General features: G+C 58.2%; 2 protein-coding genes across 7 annotated transcripts; one reads left to right on the top strand and one right to left on the bottom strand.

Annotated features, from left to right (window-relative positions):
• The first annotated feature begins 42 nt into the window (after positions 1-42).
• EMC10 (ER membrane protein complex subunit 10) lies at positions 43-5995 on the top strand. 3 transcript variants are annotated; one of them, XM_079117477.1, is made up of 8 exons: positions 46-226; positions 1142-1214; positions 1968-2077; positions 2988-3092; positions 3380-3561; positions 3691-3784; positions 4662-4748; positions 4944-5995. In XM_079117477.1, exons 1-7 carry the CDS (start codon positions 113-115, stop codon positions 4746-4748), a joined length of 765 nt encoding a protein of 254 aa, XP_078973603.1. In that variant the 5' UTR covers positions 46-112; the 3' UTR covers positions 4944-5995. The 3 variants fall into 3 exon arrangements, with proteins under 3 accessions (XP_078973604.1, XP_078973603.1, XP_078973602.1); XM_079117476.1 differs by lacking the exon at positions 4662-4748 and having other exon boundaries at positions 49-226; XM_079117478.1 differs by lacking the exons at positions 2988-3092; positions 4662-4748 and having other exon boundaries at positions 43-226.
• A 13343-nt stretch (positions 5996-19338) lies between these two features.
• On the bottom strand, positions 19339-23350 carry JOSD2 (Josephin domain containing 2). Of its 4 annotated transcripts, none has more exons than XM_079118111.1 (5): positions 23133-23350; positions 22308-22467; positions 20562-20687; positions 19712-19906; positions 19339-19600 (listed from the first exon to the last, which is right to left on the bottom strand). In XM_079118111.1, the coding sequence occupies exons 2-5, from the start codon at positions 22451-22453 to the stop codon at positions 19501-19503; spliced, it is 567 nt and encodes a 188-aa protein (XP_078974237.1). In that variant the 5' UTR covers positions 22454-22467; positions 23133-23350; the 3' UTR covers positions 19339-19500. The 4 variants fall into 4 exon arrangements, with proteins under 4 accessions (XP_078974237.1, XP_078974236.1, XP_078974239.1 ...); XM_079118110.1 differs by having other exon boundaries at positions 22308-22470; positions 23133-23347; XM_079118113.1 differs by having other exon boundaries at positions 22308-22470; positions 23091-23334.
• Between the last annotated feature and the right edge of the window lie 141 nt (positions 23351-23491).

A 23491-nucleotide genomic window follows, 5' to 3' on the forward strand; every position in this document is an offset into this window, starting at 1 on the left:
GCAGGCGCAAGGGAGCGGCGCAGGCGCGGCTGCGTCGGGATGCGGCCGGGTGCTCCCAGCGTGCTCCGCGGCGCTCGGCTCACAACTCTTAGGTTGATGTGAAAACCCTGAAATGGCGGCGGCCGGCGCCGGGACACCCCGGCTGCTCCTGCTCTTGCTGATGATGGCAGCAGCGCCCAGCCGAGCCCGGGGAAGCGGCTGCCGGGCCGCCGCAGCCGGGCGAGGGGTGAGTGCCCGTCAACTCTGTGGAGCGGGAGAGGCCGACGGAAGTCGTGGGCCTGTAGGTGGATTAAGGTGGCGACGAGGCCGGGCAGGGTCGAGAGAAAGGATGAGGTAGGACACCCTGGAGAATGAGGCAGGCGCAGGAGGCGCCAGGCCCGGCACGATTCCGCCGCCACGGGGAGGGAAAGCGGCGGACTGTGGGAGCCTTGGTGGAGAACGGGGAGTGGGTCTGCGCCGGAGACCTGGCGGGGCAGGTTCACTTGGGTCAGGGCGTGAGGGCTCCGCAGTTCGACCACAGTGTGCACGGGAAGTTGTGGCCGGGTGGAATCTGGGCCAATCAGACGGCCGGGTGACTAAAATGAAAAAAGGCGCGGGGGCAGCTCGAAGGACTGGAGAGAGTTTCGGGTCTTGAATATGCATCGGGAAACCGGGTCGCTCAGGTGCAGGGGCGGGAGGAGGTGGAGAATGCAGGGGAAATCTGAAGGGTTAGAGAAAGGAAGGCGGAGAACCTGGAATGTGCTTGATGGGGGCGGGACTCAGGCAGAGTCTTGGCTCTTGGGTCTTTTAAGGTGTAAACGAGGACATTTGGATACTAATTAGTAAACAAAGGAGCCCCCAGCGAGGAGGGTTCCCTTTAATTCATGAATATTTATAATGCAAGGCCTGAAAGTGGCTTGGGAATAGTTGCCTTGGAAACAAGAGAACAGCCTAAACATGTTTGTAGTGTCTTCCTTTCTGAGGATGGCAGTCCAGGTCATGAATAATCATGAATGGGCAGTCCTGGTGAAATGAGAATAATTAGACCTGAACATTAAGATAAGGTTTCTTCAGTTCTAGAGTCAGTCATTCCTGGAGCCTGTGGGTCCTTGCCCTGTGGAGCGCTTAGGTTAGTCCTCACCTGGGACCCTGTCTCTTGCAGGTGGGGACTGAAGGCCGAGAGGGCGAGGGCTGTGGCACCGTGGGACTGCTGCTAGAGCACTCATTTGAGATTGGTAAGTCCAGCCATGTCATTTTCTCAACACTTACCTGGTGCCTGTGAAGTCCAGTCTTTGCAGTGTGTGACCTGCCTATTCACTAATGGTGTTGCCTTGGGGACAGGAGAGAGAGATGGTACAGCACCTTCAAATACCCCTAGACCTGTAGGATCAGTGCTAGACTTGGTCAGTGCTGAAGTAATGGTTTTGGAGCCGACTTTTCTGATGAGTTGTCAAGCTTGCTGCATTAGTGATTTGATGCTTTTTGTGTATTATGTCAGATGTCCTCATGACACTCTTTCCAGGTCATGGCTTTAAGTGCTAGCCCTGTTTTACAGAAAAGAAAACAGGCTTAGGGTTAGCTGAACACATATCCCTCTATCAGCAAATGGCAGAACTGGAACTAGCTCGAAAGCCCAACTTGAACAGCTTGACAGACAAGCCAGAGCCAGCTGTCAGTGCTACACATGGCTTTGTAATGGAGTCAGAGGCCCCAGAGTGTTGGTATTTGCTACAGTGAAGCTGGGCTGCCTCCCCAGATTTCCCAAACCAGACCCTGGTCAGCCCAGAGGAAACTTAGGCTGAGAGAAGTTATGTAAGTGTCCCAGGATCAGTACACGGTAGGGGTGTCCCCAATTTGCAGATGTAAGACTGGTAGCTCAGGATGAACCACCTAGTCACTCTGGGGCAGAGCCAGACCAAGGTTTGAATCCAGCTCTCATGCAGCAGGGCTGAGGTGGGGTGGTGGTCACTGAGCCCAGCTCCCCACAGATGACAGTGCCCACTTCCGGAAACGGGGCTCACTACTCTGGAATCAGCAGGATGGCACCTTGTCCCTGTCACAGCGGCAGCTCAGCGAGGAGGAGCGGGGCCGACTTCGGGTGAGGTGGGGTCCCTAGACTGGACTGGGGTGGGGGTATCCAGTGAGCCCTCCAGCTGCCCCCTCCCTCCAGGTGCAGGTTGGAGCCAAGTACCTCTGCCTCCCTCCTGCCCTCTGTCCCTTCAGCTGCAGGCTGAGTGGTACCTTGGTTAGCCTCTATGCCCCAAAACATGGTGTGCCTGCCTCAAGGCCTTGGCCCAGCCTTCTCCCTCTGTCTAGCTGCCTCTTCTCCCACAGGTTCCCATGATTGGCTCCTCCCGCCTTTCCAGATATGACTGTGTCATTTCATGGTCCCTTAGGAGGAGGCTTGCTCATGAGGAGCAAAGCCCTTGAGGAAGGCCATGGTTAGATGGACTGTTCCTCCTGGCATGCTACTTCAGGGCTGCCTCAGACTCAGCCTCCCCCAGCCTGTTCTGTCCTCCCCAGCAGAGTCAGTCCCACGGGTGCCCTGATGGAGGGAGGTTGGGAGCATCAGCTTCATTCTGGTAGCCACGTGCCTAGGGAGCCCTCCCTGTGAAAGAGGTCAGGGTGAGGTTGACCCCGATAGCCTGTCTGCATTGCGCCTGTCCCAGCTGCCCCCAAAGAAAATTTTATTGCCAATGGAACTGGGTGAGGTTGACCCTGATAGCCTGTGTGCATTGTGCACTGTCCCAGCTGCCCGCAAAGAAAATTTTGTTGCCAATGGAACTGCAGAGTGAGGCAGATATTCTTATACTCTGCCATGAACTGGGCTTTGCTATCCTGGGTGGCTTTTCCCCCAGAGAGGGTAGCCTGGACAGACCAGGGTGGTTCCAGCCTGGGGTGCAGGGTGCTGGGTGGGGAAATTGGGAACAGGCCCAGTGGGGGTCACAGCCTTGGGGAGGCTGGGTACTATCGCTCTCACTTGGCACCCTCTTCTGCATGACCTGCAGGATGTGGCAGCCCTGAATGGCTTATACCGGGTGCGGGTCCCAAGGCGGCCAGGGGTCCCCGATGGGTCAGAAGCTGGTGACTATGTCTCTTCCTTTGTCCCTGCGGTGAGTCAGTTACAAGGATGATCCTCATCATTGTTTCCTCTACCTACCTTAGCCCCCAGCCTGACACTTGCACCCTGGTGTTTATCAAGCCCCTTGCTGGACAGAGGGCAGGAGGTTAGAGACTTGGCCTTGCTCTGGAGGGATCATTCCAGGTGGTGGGTGGGGCAGCATCATGGGAGAGTGGCAGAGAGCTGAGGGGTGTTTCAAAAGATGTTTTGGGGGTCTTGGGGGAAGTGCAGCAGGTCCTGCTCTCCCTGCTCCCCTGACTTGTTTCCCCCTTGCCCCAGTGTTCCCTGGTGGAGTCACACCTCTCAGACCAGCTGACCCTGCACGTGGATGTGGCTGGCAATGTGGTGGGTGTGTCAGTGGTGACACATCCTGGGGGATGCCGCGGCCATGAGGTGGAGGATGTGGACCTGGAACTGTTCAATACCTCTGTGCAGCTGCGGCCCCCAGGCACAGCCCCCGGGTGAGTACCGAAGGGGGTGAAGGAGGGTCCTGCTGCTGCCTTTGCTGGCATCCTGTCTGGATGCCTCAGGTCTCTGGGTCCCTGGTCTCCTGCCCCTTACCCCTTTGTTTTCCTCCACTTGCTCCCCAGTCCGGAAACAGCAGCCTTCATTGAGCGCCTGGAGATGGAGCAGGCCCAGAAGGCCAAAAACCCCCAGGAGCAGAAGTCCTTTTTTGCCAAATATGTGAGTGGGCCTCCCCTGCCCTCCCTGCCCTCTTCCCTACAGGCCCTGCCCAAAAGGCTGGTCCTCCCTTCTTCTGCCCAGGTGACTCGTGCTTGTCTCTGGTATCTGGGCTGAGTCAACTTGTTTAGAGGGCTGAGGGCTGTGGACCCCTGCTTGTGTCAGCAGGTGAAACTTTCCAGAGCTTAGTGGCCCTAGGAGCCCAGAAGCCCCAGCCAGGGATTTGTGGGCATAGCATTCACAGACTTATTTGGAAGAAGATTAGCACAGGGTGGGTGGGTGGGCAGAGGCTGGAGCAGCTCCCATAAGGCAGGAGAGGCAGGGATGGGCAGAGGTCTCCGGAGTGAGGGAGGCTGGGGGGGCATTCAGGGGTTTGAGCAGGAAGGCAAAGAGTGGTGAATCTGGGGAGGGGTGCTGGAGGACAGAAGGGTGGAGGTGGCCAGGAGTGGGCCTAGGGCCCAGGAAGGAAGGACCTGTGCTGCTAAAAGCAGATCTGTGGCCAGAGAGGCCTAGGAGCCACGGTGGGCAGGAGTGCTGGAGGAGTGAGCCCTACTGGAGAAGGTTGGTTTCACCCAGCGCTCTGGTCCCTTGAGTCATGAAACCTGTGTTAGGCCATGGCACAGGCCCCAGGCAAGGTAGGGGACAGCAAGACCAGTGGTACTCGGGCAAGGTGGGAGGGTCCTGGTGGCCTGTGAGCACTGAGTGCCTTCCCTGAGGCACTCAGCAGCTCCTGGCAAAAGGGAAGTTGAACAGTTAAGCTTCAGGAATCTGAGGCCCAGAGAGGTAGAGACCTTGCCTTCCCTGCCCAGCTGCTTGCTCGAGGGCCCCCCCTCCCTGAGGCCCCCAGAGCCCACTGACCTGCGCTCCCCTCCCTCCTCAGTGGCACCTCATCCTGGGGGGGGCCGTGTTGCTTACGGCCCTGCGTCCTGCTGCCCCGGGGCCCGCGCCACCACCACAGGAGGCCTGAGTGAGGACCAGACCCCTTCCCACCTTCGCCCTTCTGTACCCTGCCGTCCCTGCCCCGACCTGTAGTGCTGTAGGGGACCTGGGCCCCTCCCCTCACGCGGTCCCCCTCACACCAACCCCTTCCTCACCCTGAACAGAGTGGCACCCACACTTACCTCCCTCTGTCTCTGTCTGTCTGTCCCCCTCTGCCCTGCAGTGGATGTACATCATTCCTGTTGTCCTGTTCCTCATGATGTCAGGAGCACCAGACGCCGGGGGCCAGAGTGGCGGTGGGAGTGGGGGTGGCAGCGGAGGTAGTGGCCGGTGAGCAGCCTACCCTCTTTCAGCCAAGGACTCCCTTCTACCCAATCTCCCACATCCCTGGTCATCCCAAGAAGGACTTGCCGGCCCCTCCTGTCTCCTCATCCCATGGAGGCAGAAAGATGCCTCCTTCCAAGGGGTCTCTAGGCAGCCCTGGGTGAGGCCTTATCCTCCCGGGGTCTCTTTTTGGCAGAGGGGTGGCAGATTAGAGTGCATCTGCTGTGCCCCCTTCCCTGTGACCCCACCTCAGCCCCAGAGGCACCTCTTTGCCCTCAGGCTGGAGTCCAAGCTCTGGGACATGGTTTCTGCACCCCATGGCCTGGCCCACCCCAGCCCTGCAGTTTGGGAGCATGCTGAGTTCTCTCCAGTCTCAGTGCCTTTGTTCTGGGTGGCCTCGACCAGGCTCCCAAGGCACCTCCTCACTTGGTGTGGGCCCAGGCCTCCCCACTGAGGCTGTGGCTGGAACTGGCTGGCCATGTGTGCCCCTGGGTTCCATGTGCAGCACCGCCCGTCAGCCTGCTTGGCTGTTGGGGGAGCACTGGGCCTTCTGGGTGCCAGGCCTCTAGGAGTCCTCTGGGCGTGAAGAACTGTAGTATTTGAGCAAGAAACCAAAATGGAGTCAGGGCCAGATGATGTGACTAGGATCCCTTCCTTGGTCTACCTGGGTCACCTTACCCAGGGTGTAGCACCAAGACAGACTGCTGGGGGCCCTTGCTGTTTATTTCCCCTTTTCTATTTAAAAACACTTGCATTACATTGAAGTTTCCAGCTTTCAACAGCCAAGTGTGGCTATTGTTTTGGCTACAAGATAGCCCTGATGTACAGGCTTGGGTTACTTAATATATTTATTCAGGAACAAGAAAATGGCCGTCATCATTGTTATTACGATTGCCGTGAAGCATTCGGTTGTGTCTTATGGCAGTTGATTAAACTTCCTCAAATGTCCAACATGTAGCTTGCTTCCTGCTTTAGTGGTTATAAATAGCCCTGCGTGAGTGTCGTCCAGCCTCTGGTGTGCATTTGAATGATTTCCTTGGGTCGCGTGATAGAGTGCAGTTGCTGTGGCAGATGAAAAGCACCTTCATGAGGCTCATCTGTCACTGTGGCACGAGGGCAGCATGGTGCGCCCTGTCCTTCCCAGCATGTCTACATTCACCAGACGTGGAGGCCTAGTGACTTACTCTCTAACAGAAGAATTAAGGATGCTGTCCTGTGTGCACCTGCTGTGTCCCAAGGTCTTTCCTTGCCAGCACAGAGTCACCCTATTCTTGGCCCCACCAGAAAGATATACTGGGGCTACTCCACCCACCCCTGACCCCGTCCCCATCCCCATCCCAGCCAACATGTGCTCTATGTAGGCCTGACTAGGGTAAAGTCCCAGGCCTGCCCGTAGGCAGCCAGCCTTGTCCCCACATCCTTGCCAGCAGATTTTCTCAAACGTGGGCCAATCTGATAGGTTAGAAAATGGTATCACCAAGCCAGACGTGGTGGTGCATGCCTATAATCTCAGCTACCTGGGAGGCCAAGGTAGGAGGATCACAAGTTCCGGGCCAGCATCAGCAATTTAGCCAGACCCTGTGTCAAGAAAACACCAAAACGGCCTGTGTGGCTCCAACCCTACATTCCCAACAACAGGCGCATGTGAGCCAGGCCGAGGCTCTCAGAGGACTTGGGTCAGCTCATGGCAGGCAGCACATGCCTTTTGAGTTGCTCATCCTGTACTTCCATTAGGGAGGCAGTGGCTCAGGTGTGCGAGTTCTCACTCAGGGCCTTGCCCTGCACCTTCTCACACCTTCCCAGCACCCCAGTGGCTCAGACCCCTCCCCCATGCACTTTGGCAGATGGCCTGAGAGTCAATCATTCAAATGCACACTGAGAGTAAATTGGCACTGGCCAATTTACATTCTGAGTATTTACAAAGGGCCTGCTGTGTCAGGTGCCTGTGGGCCAGGGGTCACACTTCCTTACTGTACTACACAAACGTGCCCAGGGTTCTGACTTCCACATTTCCTTGACGGTGGGAGTGGGATGCCACTGGCACGCTGTTCCACGTGGATTCCTCTGTGCGGCAGATTATCCCACAAGTATTCACTGGTGCTTTTTGGGAATCTGTTCACTACTCAGTTCTTAACCCTTGGTCTGCTTTGCACATCCCTCCCCCACAGCCATTTGCAAGGGCATCTGGTTAATGTATTAGGCTTTGGGATCTTTATCTGTTCACATACTTTTCCTCTAAGACTTTTGATTGCTCTCAGGCTGGCACTTCCTCTGCGGTATTCTAGTCAACATCTGAGTTTCTTCAGGCTCCCTGGGTCTCTGTCCTTATTAAACTTTACCCATTCCTGCTTGTCCCTGTAGAACTCAGTCAGTTTTACTGACTGGTTTCCAGGGACTTAGATATATTAGGATCCATAATGAAAAGCCTTCTGCCCACCCCAGGCTCTTGCCCCCAGCTCCCCTGGCTGGAGACAGCCTGGGGTTTCTGTGACCTGGTCACTGTTAGGAGATAGTCTCTACATCAGCAAACAGATGCACTTGTGAATGGTTTTGCGCAGGTGTGTTGCTCTTGACCTGCTACCAATATAAATTGGAAAGGTTTCTGCTGGCGGGTGGGGTCTGCACAAGCTGCAGCCTCTGCAGCCAGCATGAGTTGCAGCTCTTCATGTGGGCCACGCCCTCCAGTGTTGCAGCAAACCCAGCAGCTCACCATCAATTTCTTCTTTCTGGGTTCTTGTCTCACAGATTTCAAGAATGAAATCCAGAGACCAGGAAGAGTAGTGTAAGAGCAGGATTTATTTAAAGGTGCGTAGAAACAGCTCTCACAGGATGAGAGGGGACCTGATGGGTTGCTCTCTGTATTTAGTAATCTGGGGGTTTATATAGCACTTGGGTCAATGTTATTGGTCCCAGACTTACGCTAAGTGAGGTTTGGAAAAGTAATAATGCTATTGGTTATCCCTGAAACCCATTCAGGTTTGCCAACTTCCATTTTATCCTCAGTTTGGGAAGTGGGAGGTTGAGGTCACTGAATTGCAAAGACTCAGTGTGTGTGTCTCGGAGTGTCTGGAGCTGCAGTACATCAGGGAGCATGCTTCAGCAGGCATCCGTGCCATGTGCAGGCTGGGCTGCTGTGGGGTAACAGGTCAGCTTTCCCCAGCTTATTTAGGAACTGGCCCACCGCACCTTAGGCCTGCTCGGGCATGGTGGGCTCTGCCAGGCAGCCTGTTTGCTGCTTGCGCTTTGTCTGCCCAACTGCCACTCTGCTGATTGACTCTTCCCTTGCCACTTCTCAGCCAGGACCAGTGGGCTAACTGCATGACTTGGTGACCAGGGAGCCACATCACCAGGACCATACCTGCTTCCTGGCTCCTGGTGCCTCAGGAACTACTAAAGAAGTCAGCACTTCCCACTCTCAGTTGCTCTGGGATCCTTCCAAGGACCCTGGTTGACCCCAAGCCTGGCCCTGCACCACTATTCCTGCCCCTCCAGGTCTCCCTGGCTTTCTCTCTTCTCCTGTTTCTATGCGGCCACAGCCTCAGCTCAGGCCTATCTTCTCCCTCCTGGCCCATCAGTCCAGCCTCCTCTTTGGCCTCCTAGCCTCCAGCCTCCCCCACTCACCATCCATCCTCCTCACGAGGAGCTTGATACCACTGAAGCCCTCTTGTGGTCCCCCAGCATCCACAGGACGAAATGCCATCCCTCCTGGCATTTAAGACCTTTAATGAGTGGATCATTAGATAACCACCAGGCCAAACCTCTGGCACTGTTCTCATCTGCCCACCCCCAGCTTTATCCCTCTTGCCTTTTTCTGCCATGTTCCCTCCTCTTTCTCCACTGTCCTGGCCCCAGCTCAGTCCACATTCTCTTCTGGGCTCTTCAGCATGGCTCCAGGTCAAAGACATGAGGTCTCAGTGAGGGGACTGCTGCCATTTCCTGCCTCACTCCTCCAGTGTCCTTTTCTGGTCCTTGGTGTGTGGAGGCTCCTCTTTCCCAATCTAGGGTTTCATACTGGCATTTAACTCTTTTAGCACTAATTGTATGGCATGTGGTCTTAGGATTTGGAAGTCTAATTTTTGGATTTTGTAAGACTCCACTGCTCCATGCTGTGGCTTCTAGAAACAAGTCTGTGGGCTTTTTACCTTTGGGACACTCCATGGTGAGGAGCAGGGGCTTGTTCTTTGGCCTCTAGCTGTTGGCCCACCACCTTGGCTCACATCCACCTTCCGTTAGTAAGGTATGATGGTGTTACAAAGGGAACATACTCAATTTGGCCCAATCCCTGGAACTAGTCTTCCAAGAAAGCTTGTGTAAACCAGGTTCCAGGCCCTTTTCTCCCGTAATGCATCACCTGAGGGGGGGGGTGCACAGGAGATTCCTCTGAATGACTTGACAGCACGGGAGTTTCCAGGGAGTGAACTGCCATAGCAGGATGCTCGTTGGGCAGGATATTTATATATTAGAAGTAAATATGTTCATTTCTACAGCATTTTGCAAATTTGTCCTCTCCCCACCCAGCCTCCCTCTGCCTCCCCCAGGCATTCTTGGCATTGTCCTTCTCCCTTAGGATCATTCTCAGTGTTTAATACAGCAGGGTTGCTGTTCCACGTGCTGCCAGGAGGTGGCAACAGAGGGTTCCCTCCAAGGATGAAAGTGCCCTGCAGCGGAGGCTGTTGGTCCTTCATGGAAGGTCTTTCCTGGAGCCCGTGTCCTAGCTGCTGCTGGTCTTTTGAACCGCTGGGAGTCGTTTCTCATGGGTGAAATGGAAATCCAGTAGGGTCCTCCCATGCTGAGTCCTCTGCTACCTGAGGAGAAGAGGGGGAAGTGCCTGGGAGCGGAATGTCTGATCCCCTTCTCCCCAAGCTCAACTCCAGTCCAGAAGCTTATCCCTAGCCCGCCCCAGGGGGCCCACCCTGTCCTGGCCCTGCCACTTACATGCTGTGTCTATAGGCAACTTGTTTCCTGTCTCTGGTCCCATTCCTCGTTTCCTCCTTCCCAGATTTTTGGTGGGCTTGATTCCTCCAGGGTGTGTCCAGCGTCCAGGACAGACAGAAAAGAGAGAGAACAAATGTCACAAAGTTCTGTCACAGCGCCTGGGCTCTGGCTTGGCAGCTCTGTTCCAGGTGGCCCACCTCCTCAGAGTCTGGGAACCTTGAGCACTGGGGCAAGGGAGGAGCCGGCCTGAGACCGGAGGAGGCCCTCTCCAGACAATCGAGAACGGGAGGGGGCGATTCAGAGGGGAAAGAAGGGAGCGAGGACAAGCAGATCTGGCGATCTCCCAAAGGACAGTGGGAAGGAAGGGGAGAGAGGAAGAGGAGGCAGAGTCTGTGGAAGGACAGAAGGGAGGAGGAGAGAAAAGATAAAAGCGAGAGGAGAAGCCAAAAGGGTAGAGAGTACAAGAAAAAAAGAAAAGGGGGAGCACTACGGGAGAAGGGGAGGGAGGCGAGCTAGTGAGAGGAGGAAGTGCCAGGGGAAGGCGCGGGAGGCGATGGGTGGGAAAGAAGGGAGCGAGAGACGGACGGGAGCCAGAGGGTGGCTGTAGGGGATGCCCAGGGAGGAGGAGCAGAGAGCAAGGCCACCCCGAGGGTGGAGAGCGCCCAGAGAGGAAGGTGGCGCGGGAGGGGCAGAGGACGCAGAGCGCAGAGAGGGAGCACCGCACGACTGCGCCTGGAGGGAGGGAAGGGCTCGTGGACCCTGCGGGTCGGCAGGGAGGCGCTGGGGGAGGCTGGGCGGCTGGGCTTGGGGCTTTCGCTCAGCCCAGCGCGCCGGGATCGCCCAGGGCCAGGCGGCACAGCAAAAGCCACCTCCATCCCCACAGAGACCTCCCCCTGGCTCGTCTGGTGGCCGGGGCGGGGGAGAGAGGGACTGAGACTGGGGAAAAGGAGAAAGTGGAAGCCAGGGGAGACCGGCCAGGAGGGAAGAGGTGGAACTGGAGGGAGAACAGGAATGTGGAGGGTGGCGCACCCCCAGGAGTTGGCTGGCTGAGGGCAGGGGGCTGGGAGAGGAGAAGGCGGGGACGGACAGCCTGGGGAATGAGGGACGCCAGAGGAAGGGACAGAGACACAGAGAACGGGAGGCGGAGGGGAAGGGAGAGAGGTGAGAGAGGAAGAGAGAGGAGAGGGAAAGGGAGGGAGAGAAAGGAAGAGAAAGAGAAAGGGAGAGAGAGGAGAGAGATGAGACAGAAAGGGAGACAGAAGAGGGAAAGGGAGGGAGATGAGAGAGGGAGAGATAGGAGAGAGGGAGAAGAGAGAGAAAGGAAGAGAGAGAGGAGAGAGAGGGAGGGAGATGATAGGGAAAGGGAGAGAGGAGAGGGGAAGGGAGAGACATGAGGGAAAGGGAGGGAGATGAGAAGGAGAGAGAAAGGAAGTGAGAAAGAGAAAGGGAGAGAAAGGAAGAGAGAAAGAGAAAGGGAGAGAGAAGAGGTAAAGGGAGGGAGATGAGAGGGAGAGATAGGAGAGAGGGAGAAGAGAAAGAAAGGAAGAGAGAAAGGGAGAGAGGAGAGAGGGAGGGAAAGGGAGAGACATGAGAGGCAAAGGGAGGGAGATGAGAAGGAGAGAAAGGAAGTGAGAAAGAGAAAGGGAGAGAGGGGAGAAAGGGAGGGAGATGAGAGAGAGAGAGGAGAGGGAGGGAGAGAGAAAAGGGAGAGAGGAGAGAGGGAGAGATGAGAGAGAAAGGGAGAGGACAAAGAAAGGAAGAGAAAGCAAGGGAGAGGAGAGAGGGAATGGGGAGAGGGATAGAGGAAAGGAGAGGAATGAGAGAAGGGGAGAGGGGGAAGGAGAGAATGGAGAAAGAGGGTAGGATATGGGAGACAGGGAGTTAGAGAGGGAAAAGAGAAAGAGGGCAGGAAGAGAGAGAACAGATAGGGAGGGGGAGGGAGAGAGGAAAGACGGGCAGATGGAGAGACATTGAAGGAGAGAGGGAGAGAGATGAGAGGAGAAAGGGCAGGAGCAGAAAGAGACAGACAGGACAGGAAGACAGAGGGAGAAGATGGAGAGACAGAGAAAGAGGGAGAGAGACAGGGAGACAGAAAGGAAGAGAAACAGGAGAAAGAGAAGGAGGGGGAGAAAGAAAGAGAAAAAGTGGGGAGAGAGAGGGAGACAGACACACAGAGAGGAAGAGAGTCAGAGAAAGAGGGAGACAGACCGAGAGACAGAGGGAGGGAATGAATAAAAAGCACAACAGGCCGAGGCTGGGTCCAGCAGTGCTGGGTGGGTCACCGGCCCGTGCTGTGGTGACAGCCAGGAGCCTGGATGAATCATTTCTAGGAGTTGCCCAGAGACCACCGAGGTGTGGGTCAGAGGAGGACGGTCCTCTGTGTCTGTTCCTGGGGGGGCCTGTTGACCTGGGAATTTAGACTTCCATGTGGATCCCTCACAGGGGCCTGCAGGGGGACCCACCCCATACAGCTGGCCACCAGGGACCCTCAAGTCTTGCCCTGCGCTCTGTCTGGCAGAACCACGGGGATGTGAGGGAAGAAGGGACCATGAGCAAGAGCCACCGTCAGCGAGGAGTGGCGAGGGCCTGGCTGCCCTCTGAGTGGAGCCAGGCTAGGGAGTCCCTGCAGAGACGCTGCCAAAGGCACCAGGGCTCGGAGCTGGAGGGGGAGGCGCAGGAGGAGCAAGGAAGGGGAGACCCTGCCGGGCTCTGGACACCTTCCCACAGGTCAAGTGTCCTTCCTAGTCCAGGACTGACCCTGGGTCCCATCAGCGTCAGCCAGGAGCTGCAGAGGACAAGAATGTGTCACTGAGCCATGAGAGCCAGGTTCTGGGACCTGGAGGGACGTGAACCCAGTGAAGGGTGAAGCCCGGTGGAAGGCCCTTGTCCTGAGCGGGATAAAGACTTCAGCTTTGTGGAGGGGCCTGCCAGTCTGCTGGTCACCACCCTCTGGCCTTAGGGACAGAGAGAGGGGGCAGGGCAGAGGTGTCAGCACCACCCTCAGAGGAAGGGGAGGCCCTGCGGCCCAGGGACTGTGGTGGGGAGGGAGCCAGGGGACGCGGAAGGGGAGAGCGAGGGGGGAAAGTGATGAAGGTTCCGGGAGAGACAGCTGGGCGAGGGAAGGGCGGGAGTGTGGGAGGAGGCAAGGGGCACCTGCCTCGCCTGCTGCGGTCCCCTCCACTCCCCTCAGTGCCTCCCGGTGGGGAGGAGGGCACAGGTGGTGTGAGGGTCTGGGAAGGGCGAGCATGAAAAGGTGGGGTGGGTGAAAGAAGGGGAAGGATGAGAGCAGAGCCTCGTGGGCAGCTGTGGCGGATGGACGGGAGGAGGGAGTGGGCTGCGGAGGGGGGAGGGAGGAGGAGGAGCAAGAAAGGGGGAAGGAAGGGGGAGAGGGAGGAAGGAGGGGGGGCAGTGGCGGGGGCCATCAGGAGACCCGGTGACAGGAGGGTGCGGGCAGGCACCGGCATGTGAGGAAAGTGTGGCAGAGGAAGAGGACATAGGTGGGGGCAGAGGACTGGGAGCCTGTGAGAGAATGAGGGGCAGAGGGAGGGACCCCAGGACCAGGCGGCAGGGGAGAGCCTCGCCACCCACCCCCTGCCCTGCTTCTGCCTGCAGGGCCTGGGAGAGGAAGGAGGAGACCCTGGGCAGCTACTCAGACCAGCTCCCGCTGCGGCCTCCCCAGAGACCCCCAGCACCCCTCCAAAGGAGCGCTGCGCTCACCCACGCCTTGTCCATGAGAACTCAGATGAAGTTGGATGGGAACCCAAATCGGCCCTGTTTCAGTCTTCCCAGCATACAAGGCGATGCCAACTTGCCCCCCCTTCCACAGTGGTGGCTTCAGAGGAACCCCAAACCCCTCCCGCCTAGAAAGTTTGGACCTTCCACTGATGAGAAGAGAAAGAGAAGAGAGGGAGCTACAGAGAGAGGTGTCAGTGTGTGTTGCATACAGCTGGCGATCAATTAGTGCCCCTTCCCTTTCCTGAGAACACAGGGAGCAGGAAGGAGGAGAAGGGGGAGCAGATTGTGAGAAGGGAAGGAAGTGCTTAAAAAGAGCTCAGCACACAGCTGGCACTCAATAAATGCCCCTTCCCTTCTTCAGGAGAGATAGGTAAGAAAGAAGAAATCATTGCAGAGGAAAAACAGGAAGAAAGACAGCCTAAGGAGCGGGGATCATAGGTAGAACCTACGAGGCATACAGTAAGTGCTCTTTAAGTGTTCTCCAGGAGAAAGGAGAGGAAAACTTCAGTAGAGAGAACAAAGAAGAAAAGCTGTGGCTGGCATATAGTAGGTACTCAACAAGTGCCCACTCCCTGCCCAGCCATGAGCAGAGGAAGAAGCCAGGAGGAAGGGAGGGAACAGAGCCTAGGAGGTGACCCCAAGGGTCAGCAGTGCCCAGCACAGGCTCCTTTCCTTCTGCGGGAGGGAGCTGGCAGGGCGGAGGAGCTGGGAGAGGGAGCCAGGATGGTGTGCAGGGAGGCAGGGCACCTGGAGGAGAGAGCGGGAGCAGAGGTGGAGCAGGAGGGGAGAAGAACCGGCAAGGAAGGGAAGGGGAGGTGCGGGCGAATCCTGGGGTGCAACTGGGGGCACTAGATAAATGCCCAGCTCAGAGAAGCGAGGGAGAGAGAAGCTGGCTGAGCAAGAGGGGTGGAGAGAAAGAGGCAGAGGAAATGAGGTGGGACGTTAATGGCCTGGCATCCAGCAGGTGCTCTGTAATTGCCCAAGAAAGAGCAGAAGGAGCAGAAAGGAGAAACCAGAGATAAGACAACAGAAACAAGGGAGGGGAGGGTGGATGTAAGAAAAGTGGCATACAATAAGTACCTGATCATGCCCATGTCCTTCCCTGAAAGAAAGAAGCAGAGGCTGTCAGACCATAGGTCAGTGGAGACTGGAGGATGAGGGGAGAGTAGAGGGAGCACACAATTGCCTGGCATACCAGAAGTGCTCAATAAGTGTGTTCCTTGCCTTGAAAGAGGGCCCAGAGCTCAGAAGGAAAAGGAGAGGACGGGGAAAAACAATGAGATGGAATGCAAAGTGCCCAGTACACAGTGGGTGCTCAAATGTGTTCATTCTCTCCTCCAGGAGAGGGCAGCAAGACAGAGAGAAGAGGAAAGAAAGTAAATGGTGGGTGCAGGTACAGTGTTGTCCCTGGCACACAGCAGGTGCTCGGTAGATGCCCATGTCCTCCCAGGAGGGACCGGGCAAACCAGAAGAGAACAGGCGGAAGACCCTGGCCCAGAGAAGAAGAGGCACAGAGGCAGCATGTGGAAATGGCCTGTCAACACTAGGTACTTAATAAATGCCCATTTCCTCCCAGGCTGGAGCCAGAAGTACAGGATGATCAAGCAGAGGGTGCAGAAGAAGGGACAAGAACAGGGAGGGACAGGTGGGAGGGTAAAGAGAGGTGAGGAGGCATTCCAGTGCCTACAGTAGGTGACCCATAAATGCCCATCCCTGGCAGAGAAGAAGGCAGTCGGGGCAGGTGGGGGCCGGGAAGGAAGGCCTGAGGGTGGAGAGGGCTGAGGGCGCTGCAGGCCATCCACGCTTCCCCAGGAGCCCTCCCCTGGCCATCCCACAGGCCGTCCCCAGCTGCCCAAGGAGAGAGGACAAGGGCCCATTGTCCTGAGCCAGGCACATCCTGGTCCAGAGGGGGAAGGAGCAACTCAGCCACCAGCCCTTGTCCCCTGGATCTGTTGGGATGGAGTGGGGGGCGCTGGTCTCTGCTCCTTGGTGTCTGAGTTCCCCAGTCCCTGTGGGCTGCTGTCTGCTCTCCCTACTCCCTGTCTCCTGGTCCCTGTCCCTGGTTCTCCCTCTGCATCCACTCTCTCCTCATCTTTCTCTTTGTTGCTGTGTCTGGGAGGGAGGAGGCCTGTCCCCACCCCAGGGTGGGTCCATCCCCTTGATCTCCGTGGGGACCAGGGCTGGGGGCAGAGGAGTGAGGAAGGAAAGAAGAGGCGAAAGGAGCAAGAGAGGTGGGGACAGAACCGGCTTTATTCAGCAGAAAATGCTCAGGGCGGGCAGGGCTTCCATCAGCTGAGGGGACCAGAAGGGAGGGACCGGAGGAAGGGGTCTGGGAGGGACAGAGTGAGTGGCACAGAGAGACAGAGAGGGAGACAGAAAGAGAGAGAGGGAGAGAGATAGGGGGGTACAGAGAGACAGAGACAGAGAGGGAGGGAGAGAGATGGGGGGACAGAGAGACAGAGAGGGAGGGAGAGAGATGGGGGGACAGAGAGGGAGGGAGAGAGATGGGGAGACAGAGAGGGAGGGAGAGAGATGGGGGGACAGAGAGGGAAGGAGAGAGATGGGGAGACAGAGAGACAGAGACAGAGAGGGAGGGAGAGAGATGGGGGGACAGAGAGGGAGGGAGAGAGATGGGGAGACAGAGAGACAGAGAGGGAGGGAGAGAGATGGGGAGACAGAGACAGAGAGGGAGGGAGAGAGATGGGGGGACAGAGACAGAGAGGGAGGGAGAGAGATGGGGGACAGAGAGACAGAGAGAGAGGGAGAGAGACACAGATGGAGGGACGGGGAGGGACAGAGACAGAGAGAGATGGAGAGAGAAGGGGAGACAGAGAGGGAGAGACGGAGAGGGAGGAGAGAGCCAGCCAGGCGGGGACAGAGGCCGCTGAGCGCGAGGGGCCAGGGGAGGAGAGAGCCGGAGGAGAGCGAGGGAGAGAAGCAGGAGACAGCCGGAGGACTGACAGACGCGGGGGGACCCGGTGGAAAGCGAAGGGCAGGGGGACAGAAACCCGCAGAACAGGGATGGGTGAAAGCGCGGGCGGCCGGGGCGGTGCGGCCGTGGCCCCTCACCTGGCGTCGGCGGCGGCCGCCCCCCTGGCCCGGCCCAGCAATTTGAAGGGGCGCCTAGGGCGCTTGGCCCGCCCCGCGTCGCCTTATCTAGCCAGACCCGGGCCCTGTGAGCTAAATCGGGCCGCAGCTGTCGGCACCAGCGCGGAGGGACAGCTGCACCCCCGCCCGCCACCCCCTCGTGACCCGCCGCCCTCCTGCAGTTGGCGCCCACGGCTCTAGGGTCTGCGCGGGGCCCCGCGACGGGCTGCTGGGGCCTCTCGAGAGCCCCCCAGTTCTGGGATCGGCCGACTCCAGTGGCGAGGGGCGCCCGGAGTCCCAGGCGCTTCCCTGAGAATTGGGGGCGCCAGAGGGTGGGGGTGGGGACGGTGGGCGGACCTTCAGCACCGTAAGGGGCAAAGAGGAGGCGCTCAACCAGTGAGCCGTCTGTCCTGCCGGCTCGCACCCGCGCCTGTTGGGAGGGTGAGCGCGGGAGGGGGCTCAGAAGGGCGCCGCCAGGGTCCGGCCCCCTCTGGGTCCCACGCCGGCTCCTGCTCCAGGCCTTATTTGGCCACAACTGAGATGGCACCTGGGAGGTTACAGCTGCTGCCACTCAGGCCAAGAATAGAAGCACTCAGGAGTCCTGCCAGCTGTCTGCCACCAGGGACTGGACGGGCGACGGCCTGGGTGAGGGGGCAGGGAGGAAGGCGATAGAGGCTGAGAAAGATTCTGAGACCAGGAAGATGAGCCATGAAAGGAGAATCTGGGCTGAGAGGGGCAGTGGGAGGTGGGGACAGAGGCGAAGGGAAATGAGGGCGATTGAGGCAGAGGCAGAGACAGAGCCCCCACGAGAGAGACCTGCGGGCCGATAAGCGGCCAGGAGACAGGAGGGCGGGAGCTACGACTGTTGCTGCAGCATGTCTCCGTCATTTTGCCTTTTACTTTACAACTTGTCCTCTAACCTCAGAAATTCTGGAAACTGTGATGCTGCTGAGCCTCTACATGTCCAGGGGTCACTAGGCATCCTGCATGGATGGTGTCTGCCCTGCCCATGTTGGCGTCAGGGTGTGGCATCTGTGGTCCTGAGGTGACCTCATTGCCTGGTGGCTTCCAGATGGAGGCTGAGGTGGGGAGTCACACCCTAAATCAGGTTGCCTCCTGCCTCCCCATCCCAGTGTCCCTCTGCCACTGGGTCCACCCTTCTGGATGGCACATAAGGGGTCTCCAGGTTCAGCCTGGTCCCTCTACCTGCTTTTCTCCCTGTACTCACACTCTCACTTTCCAGGACAGACCTGTGACCCCTGAATTCATCTCCTGAGTCCCCACTTCCTGCATGTCACTGGTCCTGACCTGTCTCAGCCCTTCCATTCTGCTGAGCACAGCATCCATCACCCCCTGTTCCTCAGGGTTCCGAGGGTCCTCCAGTCTGTCCCCATCCTAGAGTTGACCTGCTCAGAGCCCCATGTCCCAGAGGCCCTGCCTGGTTTGCTTCTGGCCAGGATCACCTTGCCCCTCGTGACCTCTTGGGGTAACTACTGGGACGAGCAGCAGCACCGGCGGCCATGTTCTGGGCTCACATAGTCGTTTCCCATTCTGGAGGCCCTCCCCAACTTCCCATGGCCACTCCTGTCTCTGTGCCATCACAGGTGATCTGCCCCCTTCCCCCCGACCCCGTCCCTTCGCCTCTGCTGTTCCCCACAGTGTCCTGCGAGACCCCCTTTGACTCCCCACACCACTGGGCCAGGAGTCCTGGCATCGCCTTACGTCTCCCCCAACCTGGAGCCTGGATGGCGGGTCTGACTGCTCCAGCCCCGGGTGTCATCAGCGAGGCGGGCCCAGAGGATGGCTCCCCTGGGACAAGGGAGCCTCAGGAGAGAAACAGGCGCTACAGGACAATGCAGAGGAGGCCCAAGGGCAAAGCCACCTGAGTGGAGCCAGGGGATCCTCACTGCAAGCTCTTCTCCTGCTCCTGGAGTCATAGCCAGGTGAGCACCATGGCCAGAAAGGCCAGGCATCTCTCCTCCCCCTCTGCCCTCAGGGCCTTTCCTCCAATATGCGGCACAGCGCCCTCACCTCCTAAGTCTTGGCCCAGGTGGCTTTCTCAGAGGCCGGCACCCCTCCTGGATTGCGGTGGTGTTTGCTTCCCCTGGTGCTGTAAGGAATCACCCCGCACTTGGTGGACTGTCTCACCTATGGAGGTCAGACCCTGGATGAGCTCCTGCTGCCTCCTCTGCGCCTCATTGGGCCCACCTGAGCCAGGATCGCCTCCCTGTTGTGAGGCCAGATGGGCCGCCCACTTCCACCGGCAGCCTTGCTGGAAACTTGCTGTCACCCAAGACATTCACCGGCTCTGGGATTCCTGAACATCTGTGGGGATCATTTTTCTCCCTGCCTCCCAACTGAGACTGGAAGTAGACCTTGCAGTCTACTGAGCCTCACCCTACCACACTCGAGACCATACCAATGTGTCTTGTTCCTTGTCTCTCTTACTGGGGTATCTGACCCCTCTGATGGAGAGGGACCCTCAGCGGGGGGGGGGGGGGGGGAGGGGGGGCAGTTGGACACATATCAGGCAAGGAGCAAATTGGCAGATTTATTGAGGCAGCAGCGGCATTAGGGAGCAGGAATGTGGGGAAGGGGAGGGGCCTCTGAGGTCCTTGAAGTGCAGGCCCTTCCCCGGCACTTGGAACCCAGGCTGGGCATGGCCACGCAGGCAGATGGCTGGCAGAGTGGGCCATGGGTCAGTCTGTCCGCAGCCAGCAACCCTTCTCTTCCACCTCCTTGGTCACCACCAGCAGCACCTCACACAGGCCTTGGGCCAGGGCGGCTGCCAGGAAGGCTCTGGATGAGAGAAATGGGGAAACTGAGGTCCCGCCAGCCTCTGTATTTCTTTTGGGCAGGGTGGGGTTCCAGCTCAAGGCCCCAACCTCAGTCGCTTCTGCCCTGGCTCACCGGACACCGTCTTCATTCCCCAGGGCCTCAGGTGCCCGCAGCTTGGAGTCCAGGTTGTAGTAGACACCGTCCACCTGGCGCAAAGCCACCCAGTGCCGCCGGCGCAGCGGCAGGGACAGGAGCCCCAGCGACACAGGTGAAGGCAGGTTCAGGATCAGCCCCAGCACCTGGGGCAGGGCCAGCTGGGACAGGGGCCTGGGTAGTGGGGAAGGGGATGTGGGTCAGGCCTGTTCTGCCTGGCCTTGATGAGCTGGCCAGATGTTACCAAGGTCCTTGATGGCATGGGCCTCTGTGGTCCTGAGTCCCTCCCCCTCTACCCACCGTTCTCCCGCCTATTCAAGCCTGGCCCCCGCCAATCAGACCTCCCACCAGCAATGCATCCACTTGTCCACCCACCGGGCAACGACCCCTTCATCCCTTCTGTTCTCCATCAGCCACCAGCCCCCTCCCACCTGCTTGTCTATTTTCTATGCATTACATCCCACCCAGCCACCCACCCTTCCAAACCCCCCTCAACTACCACCACCCATTGATCCATCTCCTGTTTATCCTGACATCCTTCACCCACCCAAACCTCCACTCATCCATCCAGTCACCAGCCACCCATCAGGTACCCGCTGCCTGCCAGCCGTTCTGCTTTAATGCACGCACCCAGCCATCCACTCACGCCTCACTCGCCCTCCTTTAATTCACCTAGTGGCCATCGTGCTGCCCATCATCCTCTGATCTTCACACTCGTCCTTTATCCACCTCCCAGCCACTGGCACCCATGGGCTGTGTAAACCTCCCATCCCGCACCAGCCACACAGCCCATGCCTGCCGAGGCAGGATGTAGCATTCTGGGTCCTACCTCCTCCTGTCCCACCACACGGCAGCCAGCCCCAGCCCCTGCAGGGCGGCCATGATCACGTTGACGTCATAGTTGCCAGTGCCCAGGAGGCTGCGATGGGGGTTCAGTCGGGAGTCTGGAGCCAACCTGGTGGAGGTGGGTGATCAGAGCTGAGCTGGGATCCTGGAGAGGTCTCACCCTTCCCATACAGCAGGAGGGTCCCAGGGCTTGGCCTCTGCTTCTCTCTTCAACCCCAAAGTTCTATCCCTCCTGTCCTCTAACTCTCCCCTGTTCCCAGGGCCCCAGCTCAGGCTTCTGTCTTCTTCTGCCTGGACCCCCACCCAGCCTCCGGCCTTCCCCTCCAGCCATCACCCTTGTGACCCCAGAGATGCCCCTTCCCTTCATGTTCACAGCCCTCTTATGGCTCCCTAGTGCCCCTGGACAAAGTCCCATCCAGGAGCCTTCTCAGCATGACCATATTCTTTCTCTGTCCTTCAAGATCCTGTCTCCTGACCTCCAGCTGGGCTTGGGGTCAGGAGTGAACTGAGTGAACTGAGGCCCCTGGATGATGACTGGCAGACTACCGTGTCCTAAGGCCTTTGCCTCACTCAGGGCTGAGCCTGCCCTGCCCTTCTCACAGCCCTCCCTGGTGCCTGCCCCCCAGGATAGAGTCCCACCTCTTCCACCCAGCATTTGTGGTCTTGTGGCCTCAGCACTGGCCCTTCCCAGCCACCTGTCCCAGCTGTCTGCTGTCCCCTCCAGCTCCCCCAGCCCAGGGACCCACCCTGCCACATGCGTCTCTCTGAGCCCTGCTCTCTGAACAACTGTATCTTTGTTCCCTGTCTGGCCCATGGAAGGCAGGGCAGGGGGAGGAGAAAATGTGTTTTATTTTTCTGTGGGTCTGTTCCCCTTGTCACCTCTCTTAAGGCAGGGCTGCTACCTGACAGCTTTGGGTCCCCATCATGGCCTTGGCATGATAGAGTAGATCAACCCTTGTTTTGGATGACAGAGGAGAAAAATGAATCCTATAACAATCAGTGTGAGGATGCTGGGTAGCTGAGGAAGCTGAGTGAGGGGGGAGGGAGACAGGGCCATCTCTGGATATAGAAAGATCTCTCTGGGGTCACATGGGGCACTGGTTGGAAGGGAGGGACTGGAGGGGAGAAGGCTGGGGAGAAGGATGGGTGGAAGGTCAGGCAGCACAGTGGGGCCTGCTGTGCACAGTGGGGTGAGAGGAGGGAATGAAGGCGATAAAGAGAAGTGATGTTTGAAATTTCAAGGAAGAACATACAGGCTGTCAAGAGAAGGAAGTAAGGAAAGCCCACGCAAAGGTCCAAAGGCATCATAGTGGAGCTCCTTCAGGGACTGCAGAGAAGTCTGGTTTGAGGGGAACAGTGAGAGACAGAGCTGCAGAGGCAGGCAGGGACCAGAGCATGTAGGCCTTGGACATCAGGTTAAGGGGACTTTACCTGGGGGAAAGGCTGGGGAGCCATGGAGGACTATGAGCAGGGGAGGGGGCAGGGTCAGCGCTGAGGCTGTGTATAGGATGCCCTGGAGAAGAAAAACTGGCCATTGAGGCTGTGGTAAGAGAGGGTGAGGCCTGGGCTGGGGCCGAGACTGTGGGGACTGACAGGTCGAAAAAGAAACACCTCTATGTCTAATCCCAGGCTCCAGTTCAGGCAGCTAAAGGGCATGTCCGGTGAACCCCAGGTGGGCTGCTCTGCCTCTCTGAGCCCGCCCTGAGGGTCCAGGGCAGGTGACAGTCACCTCTTGCAGATCTCATCGGCAGCCTCCTGGCTAAAGAGCTGCTGCTGCAGGACGTTGTTGAGGGCGTGGACTGCGCACAGCTCCAGGCGCTGCCGTTCGTGGTACACGGAGGGCGGGTTTGGCTGCGCTCCTGGGGCCTGGGACATGCTGTCCTCAGCTCCTGCTAAGGTTGGGAGGGGAGAAGGTGCTCAGGGGCCCAGGATTTACAGGGCCAATGTGTGAGGTCCAACCTCCCAGCAGGTCCCTCGGGCATGGCGACTGAGGTGTGCTAGGGGCAGCCTGGGAGGACACTGGGTCTCTGACCCTGTTTCCTGCGCCGTCTCCTGGCAAAGAAGCGATTCTTACATTAAAAAGGCTCTCTTCTGCTCACCTGGCAAGAGAGAACCACTCCCGCCATGTCTGTAAGTAAAAGGGTCCCTATCATTGTCACCTAGCAACAGAGGTTCCCCTCTCCCCTTTTCCTAGGTAACAGGATCTTTCTTTGGTTACCTAGCAACGGATGACATCCCCCATACACTAGGTATCAAAGTCCCTCCTCTGATTACCTAGCAGTAGAGGAATCCTCCTCTTCTCTCCTGTCTCTAGGTAACAAGGTCTTTCCGGGTTGCCTAGCAACTGGAGACTCCCCTTCCCCTGTCATTAAAAAAGGTCCTCTCCTCTTGTCACCTGGCAACAGGGCCCCCTCCCCAGTCACTAAGCAACAGGATCTCATTTTTCTATCGCATGGCAAACAGGCCCCCTCCCTGGACACCAAATAATTAGAGCCCTTTCCCCGACCCGTACCCCAACCACGGCGCTCGCCCTTTGCCTGGCAACGCCCCTCACCCCGCCTGCCTCTCCGTTCCCCCGAGCCAGGGGCTCCCGCATCCCCCTGGGCGGCGGCTCTAGGCTCCGAGTGCAAGGCGGCGGCACCGCGCTGACTGGACAGGCGGGATGAACTATAGCTCCCAGAGACCCCCGCGCTCCGGACTACGACTCCCGGCGGACCCCGCGGAACGCTCGGTTCGTAAGGAACATCCAGGCCGCGTGGCCCGGAAGTGTGCTGTCACTTGTAGAAAACACAGGTCAACAACTTCCGTCGGTCCCTGCGGCACGTCCCGGAAATGCGTCTCCGAAAGCCGACCCCTCCCGTATTCCCACGCCCACTGTTACCCGGAGGGTTCTGGGAAATGTAGGGTAGGCTA

The sequence above is a fragment of the Sciurus vulgaris genome (assembly GCF_902686455.1).
Source record: "Sciurus vulgaris genome assembly, chromosome: 17".
NCBI classification, from domain to species: Eukaryota; Metazoa; Chordata; class Mammalia; order Rodentia; family Sciuridae; genus Sciurus; species Sciurus vulgaris.